The sequence below is a fragment of the Mobula birostris genome, chromosome 32 (assembly GCF_030028105.1).
Source record: "Mobula birostris isolate sMobBir1 chromosome 32, sMobBir1.hap1, whole genome shotgun sequence".
Classification (NCBI taxonomy): Eukaryota; Metazoa; Chordata; class Chondrichthyes; order Myliobatiformes; family Myliobatidae; genus Mobula; species Mobula birostris.
In genome coordinates, this window is record NC_092401.1 from 3,311,794 (window position 1) to 3,339,421 (window position 27,628).

The window sequence follows — 27,628 nt, forward strand, 5'->3', positions numbered from 1 at the left end:
GGACTATTGTGGAATCCCTGGGGGAATATGGCCCATGCATATTGCTGCCCACCCAAGGTGAAGGCAAATCGGTCACGGGATTCAAGTGCTAAGGGGAGCCCCCAAACTCTATTAGCAATATCCAGGACTGAAAAACTGTTATGTTCTGTAGACTGGCCATTCAGGATTGTTGCAGGGCTTGCCACAATGGGTTGCAATGTTGGCATGGTCTTAATGATGATCTCGTCTATTGTTAATCAATATGACCCATCGGGATTCTTTGCTGGCCATAAAGGGTTATTTGTTCAGCGGTTTGATGGGGCACGACTGTGCAAGCACGTGGATGTCAGCCAGTGAGAACAGCGAGAAGAGTTTAAAAGAAGACACCTTATAGAGCGGGCATCAGTGTAGAGGGAGACAAAGTAGGAAGGCTTTGGCTCAATGGGGCTCTGGCGATAACAGGTCGAGGTGAGGTAGGTTGCCTGTGTAGAATACAGACAGGAAGTATGTGTGTGAGGCTGGTGTTCTGTGCTCGGTGTCAGATGTGGGAGGTCTGGGAGACTCCCAGCCTCCTCTCCAGCCACATCTGCGCCAGATGCATCGAGCTGCAGCTCCTTAGGGACTGTGTTGGGGAACTGGAGATGCAGCTCGATGACCTACATCTGGTCAGGGAAAGTGAGGAGGTGATAGAGAGGAGCTATAGGCAGGTAGTCACACTGGGGCCTGGGGAGACAGATAAGTGGTTAACAGTAAGGAGAGGGAAGGGCAGGAGTCAAAGGCTAGAGAGCACCCCTGTGGCTGCACTCCTTGACAATAAGTACTCCTGCTTGAACCATAGAATCATAGAACACTACAGCACAGAAAACAGGACATTCGACCCTTCTAGTCTTTGCCGAAACTTTATTCCGCTATTCCTATTGACCTGCACCCAGTCCATAACCCTCCAGGCCTCTCCCATCCATGTATCTATCCAATTTATTCTTAAAACTTAAGAGTGAGCCCGCATTTACCACGTCAGATGGCAGCTCGTTCCACACTCCCACAGCTCTCTGAGTGAAGAAGTTCCCCCTAATGTTCCCCAAACCTTTCTCCTTTCACCCTAAAGCCATGTCCTCTCATATTTATCTCTCCTAATCTAAGTGGAAAGAGCCTACTTGCCTTTACTCTGTCTATACCCCTCATAGTTTTGTAAATTTGAATACGAGGGGAAGCAACAGTGGCCGCACCTCTGGCACAGCGTCTGGCCCTGTGGCTCAGAAGGGCAGGGGAAAGGAAGAAGATGGCAGCAGTGATAGGGGACTGTAGTTAGGGGGGGTCAGACAGGCAATTCTGTGGACGCAGAAAAGAAGCACGGATGGTAGTTTGCCTGCCAGGTGCCAGGGTCAGGGATGATTCTGATCGTGTCCAAGATATCCTGAAGTGGGAAGGAGAACAGCCAGAGGTTGTGGTACATATTGGTACCAACGACATAGGCAGGAAAAGGGAGGAGGTCCTGAAAGCAGATGACAGGGAGTTAGGAAGGAAGTTGAGAAGAAGGACCACAAAGGTAGTCACCTTGGGATTACTGCCTGTGCCATGTGACAGTGAGTATCGGAATAGAGTGAGGTGGAGGATAAATGCGTGGCTGAGGGATTGGAGCAGGGGGCAGGGATTCAGATTTCTAGATCATTGGGACCTCTTTTGCAGCAGGAGTAACCTGTACAAAAAGGTCGGGTTGCACTTGAATCCCAGGGGGACAAACATCCTGGCAGGGAAGTTTACTAAGGCTATTGGGGAGAGTTTAAACTAGGATTGTTGGGGGTGGGAACCGAACTGAAGAGACAGAGAAAGAGGCAGTTGGCTCACAAATAGAGAAAGCTTGGAGACAATGCGAGAGGGTGGATAGGCAGGTGACAGAGAAGGGACGTGCTCAGACAAATGGTTTGAGATGTGTCTATTTTAATGCAAGAAGCATTATGAACAATCAGATGAACTTAGAGCGTGGATCAGTATTTGGAGCTATGATGTTGTGGCCATTACAGAGACTTGGATGGCTCAGGGGCAGGAATGGTTACTTCAAGTGCCAGAAGTTTCAGAAACGACAGGGAGGGAGGCAAAAGAGGTAGGGGTGTGGCACTGTTGATCAGAGACAGTGTCACAGCTGCAGAAAAGGAGGAAGACATGGAGGAATTATCTATGGAGTCTCTGTGGGTGGAAGTTAGGAACAAGAAGGGGTCAATAACTCTAATGGCTGTTTTTTATAGACCACCCAATAGTAACAGGGACATCGAGTAGCAGATAGGGAGACAGATTCTGGAAAGGTGTAATAATAACAAGGTGGTCATGGTGAAAGATTTTAATTTCCCAAATATTGATTGGCATCTCGCTAGAGCAAGGGGTTTAGATGGGGTGGAGTTTGTTAGGTGTGTTCAAGAAGGTTTCTTGACACAATATGTAGATAAGCCTACAAGAGGAGAGGCTGTACTTGATCTGGTACTGGGAAATGAACCTGGTCAGGGTGTCAGATCACTGAGTGGGAGAGCATTTTGGAGATAGTGATCACAATTCCATCTCCTTTACCGTAGCATTGGAGAGGGATAGGAACAGACAAGTTAGGAAAGTGTTTATTTGGAGTAAGGGGAAATATGAGGCTATCAGGCAGGAATTTGGAAGTATAAATTGGGAACAGATGTTCTCAGGGAAATGTACAGAAGAAGTGTGGCAAATGTTCAGGGGATATTTGTGTGGAGTTCTACATAGGTACATTCCAATGAGACAGGGAAAGGATGGTAGGGTACAGAAACCATAGAGTACAAAGGCTGCTGTAAATCTAATCAAGAAGAAAAGAAGAGCTTACAAAAGGTTCAAAAAGCTAGGTAATGATAGAGATCTAGAAGACTATAAGGCTAGCAGGAAAGAGCTTAAGAAAGAAATTAGGAGAGTCAGAAGGGGCCATGAGAAGGCCTTAGTGGACAGGATTAAGGAAAACCCCAAGGCATTCTACAAGAACGTTAAGAGCAAGAGGATAAGATGTGAGAGAATAGGACCAATCAAATGTGACAGTGGAAAAGTGTGTATGGAACGGGAGGAGATAGCAGAGGTACTTAATGAGTACTTTGCTTCCGTATTCACTATGGAAAAGGATCCTGGCGATTTAGGGATGACTTACAGTGGACTGAAAAGCTTGAGCATCTAGATATTAAGAAAAGGATGTGCAGGAGCGTTTGGAGAGCATCAAATTGGATAAGTCACTGGGACCGAACGAGATGTACCCCAGGCTACAGTGGGAGGCGAGGGAGGGGATTGCTGAGCCTCTGATGATGATCCTTAATCATCAATGGGGACGGCAGAGGTTCTGGAGGATTGGAGGGTTGTGGATGTTGTTCCATTATTCAAGAAAGGGAATAGAGATAGCACAGGAAATTATAGACTAGTCAGTTTTACTTTAGTGGTTGGTAAGTTGATGGAGAAGATCCTGAGAGGCAGGACTTATGAACATTTGGAGAGGCATAATATGATTAGGAATAGTCAGCATGGCTTTGTCAAAGGCAGGTTGTGCCTTACGAGCTTTATTGAATTTTTTGAGGATGTGACTATACACATTGATGATGGTAGAGTAGTAGATGTTGTGTACATGGATTTCAGCAAGGCATTTGACAAGGTACCCCATGCAAGGCTTATTGAGAAAGTAAGAAAGCATGGGATCCAAGGGGACGTTGCTTTGTGGATCCAGAACTGGCTTACCCACAGAAGGCAAGTGTGTTTGTAGACAGGTCATGTTCCACATGGAGGTCGGTGGCCAGTGGTGTGCCTCAGAGATCTGTTCTGGGACCCCTACTCTTTGTGATTTTCATGAATTACCTGGATGAAGATGTGGAGGGATGGGTTAGTAAATTTGCTGATGACACAAAGGTTGGAGGTGCTGTAGGTGGTGTGGAGGGCTGTCAGAGGTTACAGAGGACATTGATCGGATGCAAAAAAATGGGCTGAGAAGTGGCCGATGGAGTTCGATCCAGATAAATATGAGGTGGTTCATTTTGGTAGGTCAAATATGATGACAGAATATAGTATTAATGGTAAGACTCTTGGCAGTGTGGAGGATCAGAGAGATCTTTGGGTTCGAGTCCATAGGACACTTATGGCTGCTGCACTGGTTGACTCTGTGGTTCAGAAAGCATAAAGTGCATTGGCCTTCATCAACCATGGGATGGAGGTTAGGAGCCAAGAGGTAATGTTGTAGCTATATAGGACTTGGTCAGACCCCACTTGGAGTACTGTGCTTAATTCTGGTCGCCTCACTATAAGAAGCATGTGGAAACCATAGAAAGGGTGCAGAGGAGATCTACAAGTATGTTGCCTGGATTGGGGAGCATGCCTTATGAGAATAGATTGAGTGAACTCGGCCTTTTTTCCTTGGAGCGATGGAGGATGAGAGGTGACCTGATGTAGGTGTATAAGATGATGAGATGCATTGATCGAGTGGATAGTCAGAGCCTTTCTCCCAGGGCTGAAATGGCTAGCAGGAAACAGCACAGTTTTAATGTATTTGGAAGTAGGTACAGAGGAGATATCAGGTGTAAGATTTTTATGCAGAGAGTGGTGAGTGCGTGCATTGGGCTGCCACCGGTGGTGGTGGAGGCGGATACGGTAGGGTCTTTTATTTCTTTTCTTTTCAAATCTTTTTTTTGTTATATTATACAAAAGAAATACCATGAGTACATTGAAGTAACAACACTTACAATGTCTCAAAAAAGACATTATCTTAAAGATAAAAAAAAATTTTGCGATAACAAAAAAAACCTACTAAGCAGAAAAAGTGAGGGAAAAAAAAGAACCCATTAGGTGTACAACCCCGGAGCCATGCGTCATACAAAAAGCTTCTAAAAATAAACATCAAACCACCAGCAAGAAATGAAAATATACTAAAAAATTTACAATTAGATCGTGGAAAAAATCTATCAATTAGCTCAAATGATAATAACGAGCAAATGAGCCCCATCTTTTCTCAAAATCAAGCGGTAGGGTCTTTTAGAGACTCTTGGATAGATATATATGGAGCTTAGAAAAATAGATAGATGAATAACCCTAGATAATTTCTAAAGTAAGTACATGTTCGACACAGCATTGTGGGCCAAAGGGCCTGTATTGTGCTGTAGGTTTTCTATGTTTCTAATCTCTGCCTTAAATACACCCAACAACCTGGCCTCCACAGCTGCATGTGGCAACAAATTCCATAAATTCACCACCCTCTGGGTAAAGAAATTTCTCCACATCTCTGTTTTGAATGGAGGCTCCTCTATCCTGAATCTGTGCCTTCTTGTCCTAGACTCTCCCACCAAAGGAAACATCCTTTCACATCTACTCTGTCTCAGCCTCGAAAGGTTTCAATGAGATTCCTCCTCTTCCTTATAAATTCCAGCGATTACAGATCCAGAGCCACCAAACATTCCTAGTATGGTAACCCTTTCATTCCTGGAATCATCCTTGTGAACCTCCTCTGGACCCTCTCCAATGCCAGCACATCTCTTGGCACAACCATGTATTAGGAAGATACTACTGAAGTTATATCATGGAGTGATGCATCAGGGAAGGCAGAGAGTGATCAAAACTCTCTGACAGGATTGGTGGTGGCCAGGGATGGGCAGGGATGTTGAGAAATTCTGCCACTGTTGTATCATTTGTGCCCAGCATAACCCCAGGAAGGGCAGAAAGCTACAGCTGGCAAATCAGCCACGGCCGAGGGACCCTGGGAAAACATCCAGATAGACTTCACGGGGTCCTTGCCAAAAAACAAGGGGAAATGCTACTGTCTAGTAATTATCGATCACTTCACCCAGTGGGTAGGGGCTTTCCCAACAAGCAACTGCACCGCCCACACCGCTGCATGGATCCTAGTTCAGGAAATCCTCCCAAGGCGGGGAACCCAGTCCAGGTGGACTTGGATCAGGGAGCACATTTCACAGGGAGAGTGATGAAGGAAATATGCCAACTGTCAGGGATTCAACAATGGTTCCGTATACCCTACCACTCTCAGAGTTCAGGAATGGTAGAAAGGATGAACCGAACAATCAAGAACACCTTAGGCAAAGCAACGGCTGAAATGCGAAAGGCATGGTTGATGTATTACCAGGAATCCTGATGGAATTACTAGCAACCCCAAACTGCACACTGGGTCTCAGCCCCCACGAATGACTGATGGGGTAATTACAGGTTGTGGTGAGCCTGGAGTCTACAGGGTTAGAATGACACAGTATCTGAAAGGCCTTTGTAACCAACTTAAAGTGTTGAGGGACCGAGTGAAACAGCAGTAGCACATTGCTGATCAGAGAGAGCCAGAGGGAAACGAGTTAGTCCTGGCACAGCCGGGAGATCAAATCATGGTGAGGGTGCTGTCTGAAAGGGCAGGGATTGCTCCTAGTTGGATAGGACCAAAGATGGTACTTTCAACAAGTGACACTTGTGTCTGTGAGTGGACTCTGGTTAAACCATATGACTCACCCTCTTGTTGCTCCCACAGACAGAGCGGGGGATGAAGTGTACCCAGTAATCGTGTAATTCCGGAGAATCTAAGCCATGAACACCAGCTGGCCACACCTGACCGGACTGACCACAGATGATGAAAACACACGCACAGGAAACGCAAAGGAAGGAGACACTGAGACCGTGACAGAACCCGTGAACAGCATGCTAAAGTGGAATGGTCTCTGGGACTTGTGCACTTGCCTTGCTGGTACCCCTGGAAAGAGAGGGTTATAGCTACCAGAGAAGGAAGGGGTGAAGACAGAGAATGTGATTAAGCTGCAGTCAGCCAGCAGGCGAACCTCATTTCTAAAGATTGTTGTTCAAATTTCTGGAACAATCTCCCTGCTCAGCATTTTGTAGGTGGAGGTTAGTTATGATAGGGTAGATGGAGATGCACATAAAATAATTGGGGGGAATTCCAAGGCAGGGCATTTTTGCTGCCCTATTTAAGTAGATCCTCCTTTAGGTTGGCCTTTCTTGGTTCAAATTTATTTTTGTCCAGGTGGGCCGAGAGGAGGGACTTAGAGTAATTTTGAAGATTAGGACATATACATTTAGCAACTGATTTTGGCTACCAGTCCTCACATCTGAAAATGTATTGTGGATTTAACTTGGAGTACAGCTCTGAACAATGGCTTCCTAAAAGCTGTAAATCCCAGAGCAGACAATGCTGATTAAAATTCATTTGGATGTCTGTGGTGTGGGTGCAAATCGGGAGGATGTGAAGGTTGTATGTAGTTTCAAAGAAAGCACTGTATACATTGTAAATATGGAATAGTCCTTTGAAGTTTAGCACATGAAAATATCAGCCCCCATGTTGGGTCAGCCAGACTTTTCGACTGAAAGCGTCCCCACATGATGCCTGCTGTACCTTGTTTTACCAAATAAAGAAGCTGCTTTGTACCTACCAGTACCTTTCTCCGGTAACTTCATTCACACGACAACAAAGTGCTTTGAGAGGTTGGCCATGGCCAAAATCAGCTTCCACCTAAACAAGGACCCGAGCTGGCTGCAATTTGCCTGTCACAATAGGTCCACACTGGATGCAATCTCACTGGCTCCCCAGTCGGCCTTGGATCACACGGACAACAGTAATACCTATGGAAGCCTGCTGTTTATTGATTGCTGCTCAGTTTTCAACACAATCATACCCTCAGTTCTAATCAACAAGCTCGAAAACCTGGGTCTTTGTATAGTCCTCTGCAATTGAATCCTTGACTTCCTTACTGGGAGATCACGGTCTATGCAGATCACAGATAATAACCCCTCCTCGCTGACAATCAACACAGGCGTACCTCAAGGATGCATGTTTAACCCACTGTTCTACTCCCTCGACATCCACAACCGTGTGGCTAGGCAGAGCTCAAATGCCATCAATAAACTTGCTGACGACATGAGTGTAGGTGGCAGAATTTCAGATGGTGATAAGGAGACGTACAGGAGGGAGGTAGACCAGCTGGTTGAATGGTGTGACAACAACAACTTTGCACTCAATGTCAGTAAGACCAAGGAATTGATTATGGATTTCAGAAAGGGAAAATTGAGGGAACACAAACCAGTCCTCATCGAGGATCAGGAGTGGACAGAGTGAGCAGTTTCAGGTTCCTGGATGTCAACATCTCTGAAGATCTATCCTGGGCCCAACAAGTTGGTGCAATTACAAAGAAGGCATGACAGTAGATATATTTCATTCGGAATTTGAGGAGATTTGGTATGCCACTAAAGATTCTAGCAAAACTCTATAGATGTCCGGTGGAGGGCATTCTAACTGGTTGCATCACCGTCTGGTTTGCAGGGTCCACAGCAAAGGATCGGAAAAAAGCTGCAGGAAGTTGCAAACACACCTTCTCAGCATCAAGGACACCTTCAAAAGGAAATGCCTCAAACAGGTGACATCCATCGTTAAGGACCCCCATCACCCAGGGCTTGGTTTTTTCTCATTGTTACCATTAAGGTGGAGGTACAGGAGTCTGAAGACACAAACTCAGTGATTCAGAAACAGTTTCTTCCCCTCTGCCATCAGATTTCGATAGACAATGAACCCATGTACACAACCACAATACTTTTGTACTACATTTAATTTGATATAAGTATTTCTTATTGTAATTTACAGTATTTTTATGATGTACTGTTACCATAAAATGACAAATTAAACATCATGTGTCCGTGATATTAAACCTGATTCTGATTCTAATTCTAAGCGACTTTGACTGTGGAATGATTGTTGGTGCCAGATCGGGTGATTTGAGCAATAGCCATTTTATTAGGTACAGGAGGTATCGAATAAAGTGGCCGCTGAATGTAGCCAACAACTTTTATACCTCATTCTTGACTTCTGAAGAACCTCTGAATTACAAAATTCTCAGGATCCATCAGCTGTTTACAAGCACCACTCTTCTGGACGTGGCATACATAGGAACAAGCGTTTCGGAGACGGCCCTATGGTTCTGAATGGATTCCAGCTGCCGCAGGAGTGCAGGCATTTTCTTCTGGGTGGGAGTAGAACATTCTCTGCTAATTCACATGCCTACCTGAAAGCTTCTCAAACACCACTGCTACAGTGCTGTGCAAAAGTCTTACGCTCATATATATAACCAGGGTGCCTAAGACTTTGGCACAGTACTGTATTTGTCAATGTGGAGCAAGGAGTGAGTTTGTAAATCTGCTGGGAGCAAAGGATGTTGGAAATGGCGAGGGTGGAGTGCCACAGCAGGGGTGTGGGTGACGCGGGTGCAGACAAATTCAGCACTGAGATAGCAGGCAAGGTTATTTGATTCCACACAATTAGTTTATTGATCATTACAGAATGTCCCTCTGGTGCTTCCTGCTCCCTCCCCTCTCCCTTCCCCATTTCCCAACCATGATTCCCCTCTCCCTGCCCCCTTCCCACTCTCAGTCCGCAATAGAGACCCATATCAGAATCAGGTTTGTCATCAGTCACATTTGTCATGAAATTTGTTTTTTTTACAGCAGTAGTATAGTGCAATGCATAAAATTACCACAGTAGCATGCAAAAGTCTTGGGCAGATAAATAGATAGTTAGGGTGCCTAAGACTATTACACAGTATTGCATACCTGATCCAGCACCACTACAGGTAGCCAGTTCCAGGCACGCACCACCTTTTGTGCATAACTTTGCCCTCACATCTACTTTAAACTTTCTAAATACTCCCTTTGCCTTAAATGTAAGTTTTTTTAGTTTTTGAAGTTTTGACCCTATGTCAAAAATTCTGACTACCTACCCTATTTATGCCTCATAGCTTTACAAATTTCTGTCAGGATAAACTTGTATAAAGATCACCTTCTCCAAGGAACAGTTACCACAGTAACACTCCCTAGAACTCTGTTTACTGATTTAGTTTTTAATTCCTAACTCTAAATCCTGAGAAAAAGCATTCAACAGTTGCTTATATGAGTGTGCAAGCTGAGAGCAAAGTTTGCAAAAGTAGCAACCGAGGCAAAAAGAGATCATGAGAAAAGATTTGCAACAAACATAAAAGGGAAGGTAAAAATATTCTGTATGTACATGAAGAGGAAGTGGATTGTAAACAGAGAGATGTGCAGCCTGTTAGAGACTGAAGGAAACCTAGTTGTAGAGCAAGAGGGCCTGAATGATGTAATAATTGGGCACCCAGCACAAAAATCAAAGATCAAGATCAACTTCATTTCCATTTATACTCAGTCCTTACTTTATTAGGTACGCCTGTCACCTGTTCGTTAATGCAAATATCCAGATGGGGTGATTTGAGTGCCTCAGTAACACCTGATCTCTAGGGTTTTTCACTCACAACAGTCTCTAGAGTTTACAGCAAATGGCATAACAAAACAAAAGAAAACACTCAGTGAGTGATGTTTCTGTGGACAAAAATACCTTTTTAATGAGAGGTCGGGGAGATTAGCCAAACTGGTTCGAGCTGACAGGACAGACCTTCCATTGGTTGCAAGGATGTTGCATCCTAGTAGTCTACATTAGTTGATACACAAGCTAGAAGGCAATCCAGGCAGTACGATAACTTATAAACAGCTACGTAATAGGTTTGTTAGCATGAATGGAGTTCATGGACAACAAAGCACTGTATAATCATGGAGAGAAAATTGGATCAGAAACAAGATCATAAAACCCTAAGATACAGGTGCAGAATTAGGACATTTTGCCCATTAAGTTCTATCATTCCATCATGGCTGATTTATTATCTCTCTCAACCCCATTTACCTGCCTTCTCCCTGTAACCTTTGACACCTTTACTTGTGGTCAAAGGTCATCCACTTTATTTGCCAAAGAAACTTTCTGTTGTCATTCTGGTTGCCGTGTGAATTTCACTGTAAGTAGAATGAACTCGGAGAGCAGAAGTGAAAAGTTGTTTGCGAACAGGAATGAAGTGAAGTGGAGAATCCCAGAGTGGACATATGGACCTCCGCTTTCCTCAGTCTAAATAAGAATGAGTTGGACTTTGAGGTACAGGATATAATCTCCAAATTGCCAAATAACACCAAACAAGAATACATAGTGAGCTAGAAGGAAGATAGGAATTGACTTCAAGTAGGTATACAGTTGAAGTCAAAAGTTTACATACACTTTAGCCAAATACATTTAAACTCAGTTTTTCACAATTCCTGACATTTAATCCTAGAAAACATTCCCTGTCTTAGGTCAGTTAGGATCACTACTTTATTTTAAGAATGTGAAATGTCAGAATAATAGTAGAGAGAATGATTTATTTCAGATTTTATTTCTTTCATCAGTTTCCCAGTGGGTCAGAAGTTTACATACACTTTGTCAGTATTTGGTAGCATTGCCTTTAAATTGTTTAACTTGGGTCAAACATTTTGGGTAGCCTTCCACAAGTTTCTCACAATAAGTTGCTGGAATTTTGTTCCATTCCTCCAGACAGAACTGGTGTAACTGAGTCGGGTTTGTAGGCCTCCTTGCTTGCACACTGCCTATAGTTCTGCCTATAAATCTTCTATCAGATTGAGGTCAGGGCTTTGTGATGGCCACTCCAATACCTTGACTTTGTTGTCCTTGAGCAATTTTGCCATAACTTGGGAGGTATATTTGGGGTCATTGTCTATTTGGAAGACCCATTTGCGACTGAGCTTTAACTTCTTGGCTGATGTCTTGAGATGTTGCTTCAATATATCCACATAATTTTCCTTCCTCATGATGCCATCTATTTTGTGAAGTGCACCAGTCCCTCCTGCAGCAAAGCACCCCCACAACATGATGCTGCCACCCCCATGCTTCATGATTGGGATGGTGTTCTTTGGCTTGCAAGACTCACCCTTTTTCCTCCAAACCGTAACGATGATCATTATGGCCAAACAGTTCAATTTTTGTTTCATCAGACCAGAGGACATTCCTCCAAAAAGTAAGATCTTTGTCCCCATGTGCACTTGCAAACTGTAGTCTGGCTTTTTTAATGGTGGTTTTGGAGCAGTGGCTTCTTCCTTGCTGAGCAGCCTTCCAGGTTTTGTCAATATAGGACTCGTTTTACTGTGGATATAGATACTTGTCTGCCTGTTTCCTCCAGCATCTTCACAAGGTCCTTTGCTGTTGTTCTGGGATTGATTTGCAGTTTTCGCGCCAAAGTACGTTCATCTCTAGGAGACAGAATGTGTCTCGTTCCTGAGCGGTATAACGGCTGCGTGGTCCCATGATGTTTATACTTGCATACTATTGTTTGTACAGATGAACGTGGTACCTTCAGGCGTTTGGAATTTGCTCCCAAGGATGAACCAGACTTGACATCATTTTCTGACCTCAATCTGACAGAAGATTTGTGGACAGAACTGAAAAAGCGTGTGCGAGCAAGGAGGCCTACAAACCTGACTCAGTTACACCAGTTCTGTCTGGAGGAATGGAACAAAATTCCAGCAACTTACTGTGAGAAGCTGGTAGAAGGCTACCCAAAATGTTTGACTCCAGTTAAACAATTTAAAGGCAATGCTACCAAATACTAACAAGGTGTATGTAAACTTCTGACCCACTGGGAAAGTGATGAAAGAAATAAAATCTGAAATAAATCATTCTCTCTACTATTATTCTGACATTTCACATTCTTAAAATGAAGTAGTGATCCTAATTGACCTAAGACAGGGAATGTTTTCTAGGATTAAATGTCAGGAATTGTGAAAAACTGAGTTTAAATGTATTTGGCTAAGGTGTATGTAAACTTCTGACTTCAACTGTAGATGGATGGTGAAATGATGAATGAGTAGCAGATAAAGTACAATGCTGAGAAACAGGAAATATCATGTTAGGAAGAATGAGAAGAGACAATAGAAATTTGTGAGCAGACTTCCAAAAGGAAGACACAAACAGAGATCTGGGAGATATATTTGTTTATGTAGAGGCATAGCATGGTAACAAGCCCTCCTGTCAGCCAGAGCCACCCAGTTACATCCATCTGAACTAACCTGTACACCTTTGGAATGTGGGAGGAAACTGGAGAACCTGGAGGAAACCTACATGGCCATGGGGAGAATGTAAATCTCTTTACAGACAGCGGTAGAATTGAGCCTGAATCACTGGCACTGTCATAGTGTCACACTGACCGCTACCCTACTGTGCAATCTGAGGGAAGAACTTCTGTCATCCAGAGTGTGGTGAATACCTGGAACACACTACCTGAGAGAGTGGTGGAAGCAGAGTCACTGACAGCATTCAAGAAATACTGTATCTAGTTGAGCAACTGAATTGTCTAGGTATATGAGACTATTGGCTAGGTACCGAAAGCTGGGCTTAATATTTATATGTTGAGATACAACGTGGAATAGGCCATTCCAGCCTTCTGAGCCGTGCCGCCCAGCATTCCCTCATTTAACCTAATTAGGGGACAATTTACAACAACCTACCAACCGGTACGTCTTTGGACTGTGGACAGAAATTGGAGCACCCAGAGGAAGCCTACATGGTCATGCAGAGAACATACAAACTCCTTACAGACAGTGGTGAGAATTGAACTCGGGTCACTGGTATTGTAAAGCATTGTGCTAACCATTATGTCATCATGCTGTCCCAAATGGAAGCTATCTATCGGTTGGTATAGACATGGTGGGCAGTTACCATACTGTGTGAATCTAGGATCAAGAATCAACTTTATTGACTATATACATTTCCATCTGTTAGGAATTTGCTGTGGTGTACTTTAAGCCACATTTTATCATGCTGTTTACATTGTAAATACATATTGGTATTTATGTATTTATGCACATTTTATTCTATACCTGTATTTTAACCTTTAACTATTTTTATATAATTATTTCTTTCTTTATAATTGTTGAACCTTGTTCTTTTTTATTGCACGTCACTACCTGACCAACAGACCAGAGCACATTCCTAACTCACGCAACTGTATATGATGAAAAGTTGATACTTGATCCTTACTACATTACAAGAGAGTGTAGTAATAAGGGAGTGCAGCCCTATCAGTGGCATAACTGTCACCTGACATCTTAACTACCTCACAATACATGACAAATTTCACAGGAGAACAGGGAAATTCTCTATCCCTAACCCTCAACCAACACCGTTAGAATGGAATTATCATTCCAATTATCCCCTTGTGGGATCTTAATCTGCACATGTTGGCGTCACTGGTAATGTGGAATTGGCTCCATCAGTACAAGACTTCTTCTTGCTTTGAAGAACTTACCGTATGCAAGGCAGGAAATGAGCAAGAACAGTGTGATGAGGAAAATGATGGCCACAATGGAGTAGATGATGCAGGCTCTTCCACAGAGAATGGTCCAGCCTCCACAAGTAACTTCTCTTCTCCAACCTTTAAAAGAAAGGAGACAACTGATTGAAGTGTAATATGATAATGTTTACCAAGTAAGTCTATAATTTTGTCATGGACAGGACTCCTGATACCAAGGGAGCTTGCTTTATGATCTGTGACCTCAGTGATCCAAGATTCAAGATTCTAGTCTATTCATCATGTGTAAATTGAAACATACAGTGAAAAGTGTCATTTCTATTATCAACCAGAGTTGGCCTTCAAGTGTTGCCACCCATTCCAGTGCCAGCATAGCATGCCCACAATGCTCAGCTGAACAACTCAGAACACAACAAAACAATAACGGCAAAAGTCATCCCCGTCCCTCGCTCTCACCTACGCACATACACTGTCCTTTAACCCGAGGGTAGGCCTCCAGCTCCAGCCTCAAAAGAACACAGACTAGGGCCAGCAAACACAGGGCTTTGATCTCTCCAGCGGACTTGGAGAGGTTCGCAGACACGTCTTTGGGCAATGGACCTCGAAATCTGGACTTCTGATTTGTCTTTGGGCCTCAGTTCTCGACATCAATCCTGGAACATGCCAATCACTGAACATCAAGCCTCAAAATCCAGTCTCACTGATTTGCAAACCCAAGGGCTGAGGTCTGCCTCTGTTGACTTACCTCTGGAGACAGACATCAATGATGTCCGGAGCTGGAATCTGGAACAACATATGAGATGTTGAAGGAATTCAGTTGTGTCAAGCATTCTCCCTCACATTCCCTATCAATGTACCATCCACTTACACACAGGGGACAATTGACAGAAGCCAGTTAACTTACTTCCTGGCACATCTTTCGGAAATTGGGAGGAAACCGGAGCATCCAGTGGAAACCCACAGGGTATCAGAACCATGTTTGTTATCACTGACATATGTTGACATATGTAGTGAAATTTGTTGTTTGGAGGCAGTAGTACAGTGCAATACTCAAACAGCGAGTTGAAGTAGGAAATAGAGGGGTTCCGGTGACGTCATCGTTCAGAATGGCAGCTTCAATCAACTGGAAAAACTGATATTTTGCCGCGTTAATCCAGACATCCCACCCCGCAAAAACTCATTTCAGGGAGGTAGCATCATCAATTTGTGGGAGACTTCCGGGAGAGGTGGAATGTCTGCAATAGAGTAGCTCCTTAGCAGCTAGCCAGCTAGTTTAAATAACGTTAGCTATGCTAATGAACGAATGACACCTGTTAAACTCACCTCAACATGTCTTTTACAGTCTTAACCCACCATGGGCAATAGAAAAGTCACTGTTGCAAACAGTGCAGCGAGCAACACTGTCATTATTTTGACCCCTCTTAGGCAGGGGTACACTTTAAGATAGTCTGGGGTGACGTACGTTTTATATTTTGTTTGGAACACTCTGCCATCTATCTCTCTCTCGCTCTCTCTTGCCTTTCTCTCGCTCGCTCTCAAAAAAAATTGATTCCCGTGATATTGTATATGATTTGCGGGCATCAGAGAGCCCCTATTAATATGCGGGAGAGGTGGGATGTCTGGTTAATCCATCAAATCTAAGATCTTTCGAACATATCTGAAGTGATAAGGGGGGCAAGAATGGGGAGAAAGAATGGAGATAAAAAAGCATCACCGCGGAGCCTGAGGAAGAGAGAGGGGCAGCGCACAGCTCTCTTATACGTGCGCGCGGCCGCGAGGCTGACGCGGGGTCTCGTGCGCGCGGCTCTCCTACACGTGTGCGCGGCCGCGAGGCTGACGCGGGGCCTCGTGCGCGCGGCTCCCCTACACGTGCGCGCGGCCGCGAGGCTGACGCGGGGTCTCGTGCGGGCGAAGAGGGAAATATGAAGAAGATTCTGGAAGAGATAAGGGAAGTCCAACAGGATATAAAACGACAACTCAATGATATAAAGTCAGAGCTCGCCAACATCAATCAGAAAATAGCGGTGGCAGAGGCTCGAACTGAGAAGGTGGAAGATCGCGTGCAAAATGTGGAACAGATACTAAGTAAGACGATAAAAATATTAAATCAACAGGGAAGTAAATTGTTTGACCAGGAGGGAAGATCGGGACGGGAAAATGTCAGGATTTATAATGTTCCCAAAGGAGCGGAGGGAGTGTCGATGATGGACTTTGTAGACAAGCTGCTGCGAGAGGCGCTGAAGATACCCCCGAATGTGGAGATGGAAATAGAAAAGGCGCATCGTTCGCTCGTCCCACAGCCTCCCGGAGACAGACAAAGTAAACCGCGCTCAAAAGTACTTAAATTTCTTCGATTCAAGAGCAAGCCGGAGATTCTACGAAGGGCTTGGGGTAAGAAGAGGGTGTTTTGGAACGGGAAGTTAATATACTTCGATCATGATTACCCCCTCCCCCCCATGGTCCTACAGAAACGGAAGGAATATTCCGAAGCGAAACGAATATTAAAGGAAGAAAAGATTAAATTCCAAACCCCGTACCCTGCTAAACTGAGGGTATTTTACCAAGAAGGGATGCGACTGTACCAGACGGTGGAAGAGGCGACTACAGACATGAACAACAGAGGACTGTCCTTTTAGCGTGGTCAAACCAAGGGAAAGTCTGGCTGAGTAGTTACCCCGAACTGCTAAGTAACACGATAAAATAGTAAGAGAACTGAGAAAGCAGGGGAAGGGAGCAGGATGAGAAAAAGACATTAGGAAGAAACTGTGAGTTCTCCGAAGACAACCCTCACCTCCTCCAGAAGAGCCATAAGGTTTGGCTTAACTTTAAAAGTGCTGATAAACTAAACGGAAGCAAAAATAGACGGTGATATACCTATCTTGAGAAATACGTGTTATAATGTGGTTTTTATATTACTCATTTTTTCAAAAAATCATTTATTCATTCCTTTTTCCCCACCTAAATGAGAACACATACATGGGAGGAATACACAGGGAAATCATTTCTGTGTAATGAACGTAGTGTTTTTTTAAAATAATTTTATAGGTACTGCAATGGGGGCCCTCAACCCACAGGTAGGAGGGACTATCCCCCACGGCTAGACTTTTCTTCTAGCCCAACCCAGGGTCATCTAGAGGCCCCAGCCTTGGAATCACACCTTCCTTCTCTTTGTTATATTATTCGTGTTTCTTGGCTCTTATTTGTTCAGTGAGTAGATCGATGAAGTTATATTCTGCAAATTTCAATGATATACTAACATAAATACACATGGCTAAGGACAAAGTAAAATTAATTTCTTGTAATGTCAATGGGCTGTTGAATCCAGTCAAGCGCAGTCAAATTCTATCAAAAATTAAAAAAGAACAAGCCCGTGTAGTATATTTGCAGGAAACTCACTTGTGATAACACCCACAAGTGATAATCAGCATGGAAAATTAAAGAGAATGGGCTTCACTAATTTGTTTTTCTCCTCATATAAATCAGGACATAGAAGAGGAGTTGCTATTCTCATCTCAAGTAAGCTAAATTTTGAAAAAGTATTTGAAATGGGAGATACGGAGGGCAGATCTATTCTGGTAAGGGGGAATATAGATGGAAGTCCAGTTACTTTATTGAATATATACGCACCCCCAGGAAGTGATATTAGCTTTTTCCAGAAAATTACTAATATTATGGTAACAGAAACAGACGGTCTCTTGATATGTGGGGGAGACTTAAATTTACAATTACAACCAAAGCTAGACTCTTCCAATAGGAAAACTTATGAAACAAAGTCCTTACATAAGAAAGTTAACACTCTTTTTGAGGATATTGGACCAATTGATATATGGAGGGACCTTTTCCCCGACAGAAGGGATTACACTCACTATTCTGCCCACCATTCTGTATATACAAGAATAGACTATTTCATAACTTTTGGAAAAGATAGAGACAAAGTAATCACCTGTGGAATTGGGACAATATATGTAAGTGACCATGCACCTATATATTTATCTATTGATTTTGACCTACAACCAAAGAATACTATTTGGAAACTAAATTCAAGTCTACTCAATGATCCCTATTTTAAGGAACAAATTAAAAAGAAATTGGTCTTTACTTAGAATTTAATGATAATAGAGAGGTTTCACCTCCCATTCTATGGGATACTCTGAAGGCTGTCTTAAGAGGGAAAATTATAGCGATATCTTCATATAAGGAAAAAAAAGGAGTAGAACATTAGAGGAATTACAAAATAAGCTAAAGGAACTGGAAGAAAAACACAAATTGAGTTCGGCACAGGATATTCTAGAGGAAATTAAAAAAATTAGGAATGAAATTAGTAGTTAGGCTACACAAGAAATTAGAAAAAATTCAATGTTTCTGAAACAGAGACACTACGAAAGTGGATCTAAATCTATGAAAATACTGGCATGGAAACTGATAAAAAAAAATAGCAGAAAATACAATTCATAGAATTAGGGATTCAAGAACAAAAGTGATAAAAAAATAAGCTAAGTGAAATTCATGAAGCTTTTGAAATGTTTTACAAAACTCTACACTCCAAAGTTACAGGGGGAAACTTAACCCAAGTTGACACCTTCATGCATTCTTTAGAGTTACCCACTTTAAGCAAAGAACAAAATAAAAAGATGATTGCTGACATAACTGAAGCTGAACTAAAAACTGCAATTGGTAGGCTTAAATTAAGCAAGTCACCCGGATCAGATGGATATACGGCAGAGTGGTATAAAGAGTTTAGAAGTGAGTTAATCCCTGTTTTACTTCCCACACTGAACTGGGCCCTGGGAAAGGCACAAATGCCACCCAGCTGGAAGGAGGTGATAATCTCAGCTATACCGAAAGAAGGCAAGGATAAAATGGAATGTGGGTCATTTAGACCAATATCTGTTCTTAATGTGGATTATAGAATATTTACCTCCATCATGGCCAAATGATTAGAAGAGTTACTACCCACACTGATACATAATGATCAGACAGGTTTCATACAACAACGCCAAACACAAGACAATATACAAAGGACACTTCACATTATGGATCATATAAAAAAATTAAATTGAAGCAATAGTGATAAGCGTGGACGCTGAAAAGGCATTTGATTCGGTTAATTGGAATTTTCTCTATAGAGTTTTACATAGATTTGGTCTACATGACTCAATTATTAAACCTATACAGGCAGTATACGGCAATCCTACTACCAGGATTAAAATCAGTGGATAGTTATCTAATAGTTTTACCCTAGAAAGGAGCACGAGACGGGGTTGTGCATGGCCACCGCTACTCTTCGCATTAAATCTGGAACCATTAGCTCATTACATCAGACAAAATGGAGATATCAGGGGAATTACTATTAAAGGGACAGAGCATAAATTGGCCTGTTATGAGGATGACATTTTGATCTATCTAGGGCAACCAACAGACCCTTTACCTAAATTGATGCAATCCTTTGAACAGTATGGCCAATTATCAGGATACAAGATCAACATAGATAAAACCCAACTACTTTCATATAACTATAGCCTGCCAAGAGAAATTGAAAGTAGATATACTTGGGCATCATTAAGCCAAAAGATTTGGCTAAATTATCAGAATGCAATTATCAGCCAATATATAAAAAAATTAAGGAAGATATAACAAGGTGGAACCTAATCCCTTTTCTTGGTCTCAGTTCAAGGATAGAATCTATTAAAATGAATATATTGCCCAGACCAGTAGATCTCTTTCAGACCCTTCCAGTAGAGATTAACCAAAATCAATTCAATGAATGGAACACGATGCTATCAAGATATATATGGCAAGATAAAAGACCTAGGGTTCATCTCAAAACTTTGCAATTAGCCAAGGAAAAGGGGGGTTGGGGCCTACCTTCTCTTAGAGATTATTATTTTGCAGCACAGTTGAGAGCTGTGATATGCTGGTGCAACCCATCATATGACGCTCAATGGAAAAACATTGAGGAGAGGATACTTTCCATCCCCATACAGGCAATTTTGGCTGATAACAACCTACAAAGTTACATAAATAATATTGACAACCTGTGGGTGAAGTGGACTCTTAAAATATGGAAAACTATTATGAAAGAATATAAACTGGAGAGAGACATTGCAATTTTTAAATGGTGTGCATATGACTCGGATTTTACGCCGAATAAACTGGATGCTAGATTTAAGGACTGGACAACTAAAGGAATAACAGCTATTTGCAATATAATGAAAGAAGGAACACTGTTCAGTTTTGAAATGCTCAAAGAGTAACACTTGTTAGAAAAACAAGACTCTTACCAGTATTTACAGATGCGACAGTATGTTAATACGACAGTTAAAAATGTAACCAAGGCAAGTGCATGTCTGATAGAGCTGTTTAGAAAAGCATATACTTCAGACAACGGTAGTAAGATAATTTCAAGTGTGTATAAGGGTTTGTCAAATCTTAAAACACATTCAACTTCATACATCGAAACAAAATGGAAGAAGGAAGGAGGGATAATAATATCTGAGGAAGAGTGGACAATAATATGGAGGTATCAATGGAAGTGTACCAGTTCACAGAAATGGAGGGAGTTCGGGTGGAAAAACTTGATAAGATATTTTATTACACCCTCTCAGAAATCCCATTATGATAGTAATCTCCCTGTTTGCTGGAAAAATTGTGGAAATCAAAATGTAAACCATTATCATATTTTCTGGGAATGCCCCGTTATCAAAGACTATTGGAGTAGGATACATAATGTCCTACAAGACATCTTTAAATGTGAAATACCCTTCGAGAGTAAGACCATATACTTTGGGTATATACCTCAAGAATGGTGGAAAAGAGATAAATATTTAATGAATGTACTGCTGGTGGCTGGTAAAAAGACTCTTACCAGAAATGGTTATCACAGGAGAGCCCAACTCTAAATGTATGGATGGAAATTACAATGGACATTTACAAAATGGAGAAGATAACAGCATCTGTTAATCATAAGTTGGAACAATTTTATTCATGCTGGAAAAAATGGTTTAACTACATAACACCTCATAGGCCTGATTTTATTCTCACAAGTCAATGAATATGTTGTAAAATAAAAGATCACTCCCTACTATGTACATAGTTTCCTTCTTTCGATTGTTCTTTCTTTCCTCTCCTTTCTATAAGTGTATACCTCAGATAAATATTATGTGGAGATTTGTGACAAATATGATTATATGACATATATGTACAGTATCTGAAATATATCTTATGGAAATGTTTGTTTGATGATGAAATTCAATAAAAAATAAATTACAAAAAAAATGAAGTAGGAAATGGATTTAAAAAACAAATAAGTAGTGGAAAGAAAGCAATAGTCTCCACAGTCCCAAGGAGAATGTGTAAACTCCAGACAGACCAGGGGTCAGCATTGAACCTGGGTCACTGGAGCTATAAAGTCACATGAAAAGCACCTTTCCCTTCATTGACTCTGTTTTCACTTTCTTGGCAACTACAGAGCATCAAAATGCGTGTGGCTGATTGAAAACATGCTTCAAGCGTACAGAACCCTGAAGTGCAACATGTCATTGAAGATTGATTTTCTGCATTCCCACTTAGACTTCTTACTTGCAAATCCTGGCACTAAATAGCGAGCACGGTGAAAGGTTTCACCAGGATATTGAGAAACGGTATCAGGGCAACTGGAATGTATCAATGCTGGCTGATTATTGTTGGAGGGGTATATGGGGTGTCTAGGGAGGGGTAGCACCTCTGGTGGGGGGGCCTGCTGTGCCCTTTTCAGGGCAGCTTGTCCACCTTTGGTCCCCAACTGGCACTCAGCTCTCACCTGTGGCTCCAAGTAGCTGTAACACACGCAGCTGCCACACCCCAGTAAACCGTCTCGGCAGACGGGCCAAACCAGGTGAGGGTAGCCGACGGGTCCTCGATCCTTGGTGAGGTAGAGGATCTGTCTATCCCAGCGTGTGAAGTCTGGCCCTGGCAGATTGAGCGGAGGAGACCAATTAATGGTCCAAAGGTCAAGAAGGCAGGCCCAGCAGGCGTTGTGGAGCGCTAAGAGCACAACAAGGCACTTAGACGTCCTGGTCATCCACTGCAGCAGGAGAGGTCTCCAGCTGTAACGGTTATCCGTGCCACTGGATCAAGGTCTCTTCTGCCGAGAGGGATTGCCCCCGTGCAACGGTTGTTCCACTTAAAACTCCATCACACACAGGTTTCTGTTGTGTGATTCATCTCAGTCCAAACCCAACTAGTCAAGCCCTGCGGCGGTGGCGGAGTGGGGAAGCAACAGGTGGAGACGACCACTGGCAGTTGTAGTCACAAACCTGCACATAGGCAGCCTTTGGACCAGTGGTCATTTGTCTCTGTACCCGGGGCAGCAGAGATGTCCAGCAGCATGCAGGGCGATTGGGCAGCCCTTTTTAGGACAGCACTGCCCACCCTCGCATGAGGGAGGGGGTTAGAAAAGGTACCCTAAACATTGCCTGCCCCACAACATCTGGCTAGCTAACTGCGGCTGGTGGATCATCTCCTTAGCGGTCGACATGCATCAAGAAAAACAAATCAAAGAAAGCTCATATTTGGAGCCTGGAACATCCACACCTTGCTGGATAGAGACAAGGTGGCAAGGCCTGAAAGACGAACAGCACTCATAGCGGCTGAACTTCACCTTTGCCACATTGACATCGCCGCACTCAGTGAGACCGGCCTTGCAGACGAGGGTTCATTACAGGAAGCAGTGAGTGGATATACGTTCTTTTGGAAAGGGAAACCACAGACTGACGACAGGATCCATGGAGCAGGTTTTGCAATCAAAACTGCTCTGCTGAAGAACATCCCTACTCCACCCACTGGAATAAGTGAACGTATCATGAAGTTCCACTTTTCTCTCAACAGGTCCCGGTATATCATCATTGTCAGTGTCTAAACACCAACCCTTGTGAGTCCAGACAAAGACAAGGAAAGTTTCTACAGGACTTGGACCAGACTATTCAGATAACCCCCGCCAGCGACAAACTCGTCATTTTGGGCAGCTTTAACGCTAGGGTGGGGACAGACAGCGACAACTGGGACGGAGTCCTTGGGAGACATGGGATGGGAAAACTAAACAGTAATGGCCTGCTGCTTCTGAGTGAGTGTGCCGAGCACAACCTGTGCATCACTAACACGATGTTCAGACTTGTACAAAACAACCTGGATGCATTCCAGGTCCAAACATTGGCACCTATTCGACTATGTTATAGTACAGCAGTGTGACCTTCAAGATGTCACCATCACCCGGGCCATGCGAGGTGCCGAGTGTTGGACAGATCACAGGCTGGTTCAGTTGGTCCTCAACCTTCACATAGCCCCTTTGCGTCGTAAGCAACCAAAGACAGTCAGAGTGTCAGTCAACATCGGCAGACTGCAAGACCCGGTCAAGTCCAACGTTTTCAAGATGTACTTAATGAAAAACTCTCCCTTCCTAGGTTTCTCTATCTTTGTCAAAATCTCCCCATTTTTCTTACATCAGCTTTCTTTAAAGAATTGGACTCCATAATATTGTCTTATATCTGGAATTTACAAACCCCATTTCCAGAAAAGTTGGGATATTTTCCAGAATGTAATAAAACCAAAAATCTGTGATATGTTAATTCATGTGAACCTTTATTTAACTGATAAAAGTACAAAGAAAAAATTTTCAATAGTTTTACTGACCAACTTAATTGTATTTTATAAATATACACAAATTTAGAATTTAATGGCTGCAACACACTCAACAAAAGTTGGGACAGAGTTAAAATAAGATTGAAAAGTGCACAGAATATTCAAGTAACACCGGTTTGGAAGACTCCACATTAAGCAGGCTAATTGGTAGCAGGTGAGGTATCATGACTGGGTGTAAAAGTAGCGTCCATCAAAGGCTCAGTCTTTGCAAGCAAGGATGGGTCGTGGCACCCCTTTGTGCCAAAATTCGTGGGACAATTGTTAGTTCAAAAGGAACATTGCTCAATGCAAGATTGCAGAGAATTTAGGTATTTCAATATCTACAGTACATAATATTGTGAAAAGATTCAGAGAATTCAGAGACATCTCAGTGCGTAAAGGACAAGGTCAGAAACCACTGTTGAATTTGCGTGATCTTCGAGCCCTCAGGAAGCACTACCTTAGAAACTGTCATGCTTCTGTGACAATTATAGCCACCTGGGCTCGGGAGTACTTCGGAAAACCATTGTCACTCAACACAGTCCGTCGCTGCATCCAGAAATGCAAATTGAAACTGTATTACGCAAGGAGCAAGCCATACATCAACTCTATGCAGAAACGCCGGTGAGTTCCCTGGGCCCGAGCTCATCTCAGGTGGACCAAAAGACTGTGGAACCGTGTGCTGTGGTCAGATGAGTCCACATTTCAGCTAGTTTTTGGATAAAACGGGCGTCCAGTTCTCCATGCCAAAGATGAAAACGACCATGCAGATTGTTATCAGCGAAAGGTGCAAAAGCCAGCATCTGTGATGGTATGGGGGTGCATCAGTGCCCACGGCATGGGTGAGTTGCATGTATGTGAAGGTACCATTGACTCTGAGGCATATATTAGGATTTTAGAGAGACATATGTTGCCATCAAGGCGACGTCTCTTCCCGGGACGTCCATGCTTATTTCAGCAGGACAATGCCAGACCACATTCTGCGTGGGCTACAACAGCGTGGCTTTGTAGACACAGAGTGCGTGTGCTTGACTGGCCTGCTGCCAGTCCAGATCTATCTCCTATTTAAAATGTATGGCACATCATGAAGAGGAGAATCAGACAACGGAGACCACGGACAGTTGAGCAGCTGAAGTCTTATATCAAGCAAGAATGGAGAAAATTTCCAATTGCAAATCTACTACAATTGGTATCCTCTGTTCCAAAATGATTAAAAAGAGTTATTAAAAGGAAAGGTGATGTAACACAATGGTAAACATGCCTCTGTCTCAACTTTTGTTGAGTGTGTTGCAGCCATCAAAGTCTAAATTTGTGTATGTTTACAAAATACAATTAAGTTGGTCAGTAGAACTGTTGAAAATCTTTTCTTTGTACTTTTGTCAGTTAAATAAAGGTTCACGTGAATTAACGTATCACAGATTTTTGTTTTTATTGCATTTTGAAAAATATCCCAACTTTTCTGGAAATGGGGTTTGTAAGAATCACAGGATTTCAAAAATTCATTTACAAAAGCCCAAGTCTGAAGGAGGGCTGGGATTACCTGTATTTAGACACTATTATTGGGCTGTCAACGCTAGGACTTTAATGTTTTGGCAAAAGGGGGCTCCGGATAACCTGGTCCCTGGGGCTCCCTTGTGGCTATGTATGGAGTCTAGCCCTGTTGTCAATTCCTCCTTGCCAGCCATGCTGTTCTCTAAGTTAGAGAAGCCTGGGACTTAAAAAAGTTTGAGTTTTGTTTTGAAAAATTCCATCAGAATTCTAAATCAGGTTAGGAGTGTTCTGAATTTACCAGAGACCTCTGTACAAACACCAGTCTGTTTCAATCACTCCTTTCTACCCTCATGGTCAGATAAAACCTACCATGCTTGGAGAGAGAAGTGTCTAGTTTCTATTGAAGACCTGTACATAGAGGGACGGTTTGCAACATTTAGTCTGCTGAAAGAGAAATTTGAGCTGCCTCATTCGCACTTTTTTCGTTACTTACAAATTAGACACTACATTCAATCAAAGATTTGTAATTTTGAAATCCTTCCAGGGAAACATATGTTTTTTGATATTTTAAAGAACTCTCCTGACTCCAGGCATCTCGTTTCTACGTCTGTATGTTTGTTTGATAATTGCACTGTAGCATTTACTGTGAAGATTAGAGACTCCTGGAGAGAGGAGTTGGGCATGAATTATCTGAAGCTGCCTGGGATAAGTGTTTGTCTACGATACAGGCTTGCTCTGCTAACAACAGGCACCAGCTGATCCAGTTTAAAGTTGTCCACCATCTCCATTACTCTAAACTTAGATTGCACAGGAGTTACCCTTCTGTGTCACCAATGTGTGATAGATGCCAAGGGACGGAAGCCACGCTGTCACACACCTTTTAGTTTTGCCCATTACTGACTGGATTTTGGTCCAAAATATTCGACTGGTACTCAAAGGCCTATAAAAGAATGCCTTGGAACCCCTTGGAAGCTGGTCTCGCTGTATTTGGCTGCTCGCAATCTACTATTTGTTTCCCTGCAGCCATACAACAGTCTCTGATGCTGGGAATGATTGTTGCCAAAATGATCTCAGTCATACAGATGGAGAAACTTAGGTTCTTGAGAACCAATTCAACTAAAAACTTTTCAGCTATCTGGGATCCATTTCTTGCCTACCTGGATGAGGCCGGGAGTGGATGAACAATTTCCCCCCAGCTGATTTCTCACCGCCCTCATTTGAGATTTAATGTTTAGTATTTTTGAGCACTTTGTACAATGGGCATCCTCTAATGTTATGTCTCTTTTTTTTGCTTATTTCATTTTTATACATGTCTGAGCTGGTATGTTCTTGTTGATTTCATTGTTTTTTTTGAAAATTTTGAAAATAAAGTATAAAAAAAAACTCTCCAACAATTCACTGCTTGTGGGAACCTGTTCTGAAAAGTGGACTCAGTTCAAAGATGTTATTTTGCAGACTGCAACAACTGTGCTCGGACTGAAAACCTGAGTGCATCAAGACTGGTTTGATGAAAACCACGAGACCATTTCAGCAGCCCTTCAGGCCAAGAACAAGGCCTATGCAGCCTGGCAGAATGATCCGTCATCTGTCTCAAAGAAAGACAAGTTTAAACACCTGCAGTCCAAAGTACAGGTGGAACTGCGAGAAATGCAGGACGAGTAGTGGCAGAGAAAGGCTGAGCAGGTGGAACGCTATGCAGACATGCATGCCACCAGAGAGTTCTTCAGCGCCATAAAGTGAGCTTGTGGTCCTTCTAAATCAGGATGCTCCCCCTTGCTGTCATCTGATGGGGCGAGCCTGATCAAAGACCAGGAAGGACTGAAAAACCGCTGGGTTGAACACTTTTCCAACCTACTCAATGGGCCGTCTACAGTTGATCCTGATGTCGTACGGCAGATCCCTCAGCAGCCAGTCCTGGACGACCCAGACCTGCCGCCCTCTACTGATGAGATCAAGAAAGCGATCTCGCAGATGAACTCAAATAAAGTAACAGGGTAGGATGGCATTCCTGCCGAGATCTACAAAGCTTTAGGCCCAAACACACAGGCATTCCAAGACATCCTGGAAGACATCTGGATCACAGATGAGATGCCCGACAACTTCCAGAATGCCCTCATCGTGGCTCTCTACAAAAACAAGGGAAGCAAATTAGACTGCAGAAACTACAGAGGTATCTCACTGCTGTCCATCGCAAGCAAGATCTTTGCCCGCATATTCCTGAACAGGCTTGTCACTGTCTCAGAAAGGAACCTCCTGGAGGCGCAGTGTGGCTTTCAGCCAGAACGGAGTACAGTAGACATGATATTTGCCATGAGGCAAGTCCAGGAGTAGTGCATCAAGCAGAA

The 27,628-nt window shown here is 42.9% G+C and overlaps 1 protein-coding gene across 5 annotated transcripts in view; it reads right to left on the reverse strand.

The window, feature by feature from the left end:
- The window catches only part of LOC140191037 (uncharacterized), a 101,825-nt gene that overhangs the window by 56,033 nt on the left and 18,164 nt on the right, over nucleotides 1–27,628 (reverse strand). For 2 of the 5 annotated variants that reach the window (XM_072248092.1, XM_072248093.1), the window contains exons 1-3: nucleotides 15,043–15,325; nucleotides 14,884–14,921; nucleotides 14,136–14,261 (exon numbers count right to left, since the gene is read on the reverse strand). In XM_072248092.1, coding sequence (XP_072104193.1) covers nucleotides 14,136–14,261; nucleotides 14,884–14,921; nucleotides 15,043–15,143 — 265 coding nt within the window. In that variant the 5' untranslated portion in view covers nucleotides 15,144–15,325. Of the gene's footprint in view, nucleotides 1–14,135; nucleotides 14,262–14,883; nucleotides 14,922–15,042; nucleotides 15,326–27,628 lie in introns of those variants that run through there. The other 3 variants (XM_072248090.1, XM_072248094.1, XM_072248091.1) reach the window with 3 other exon arrangements.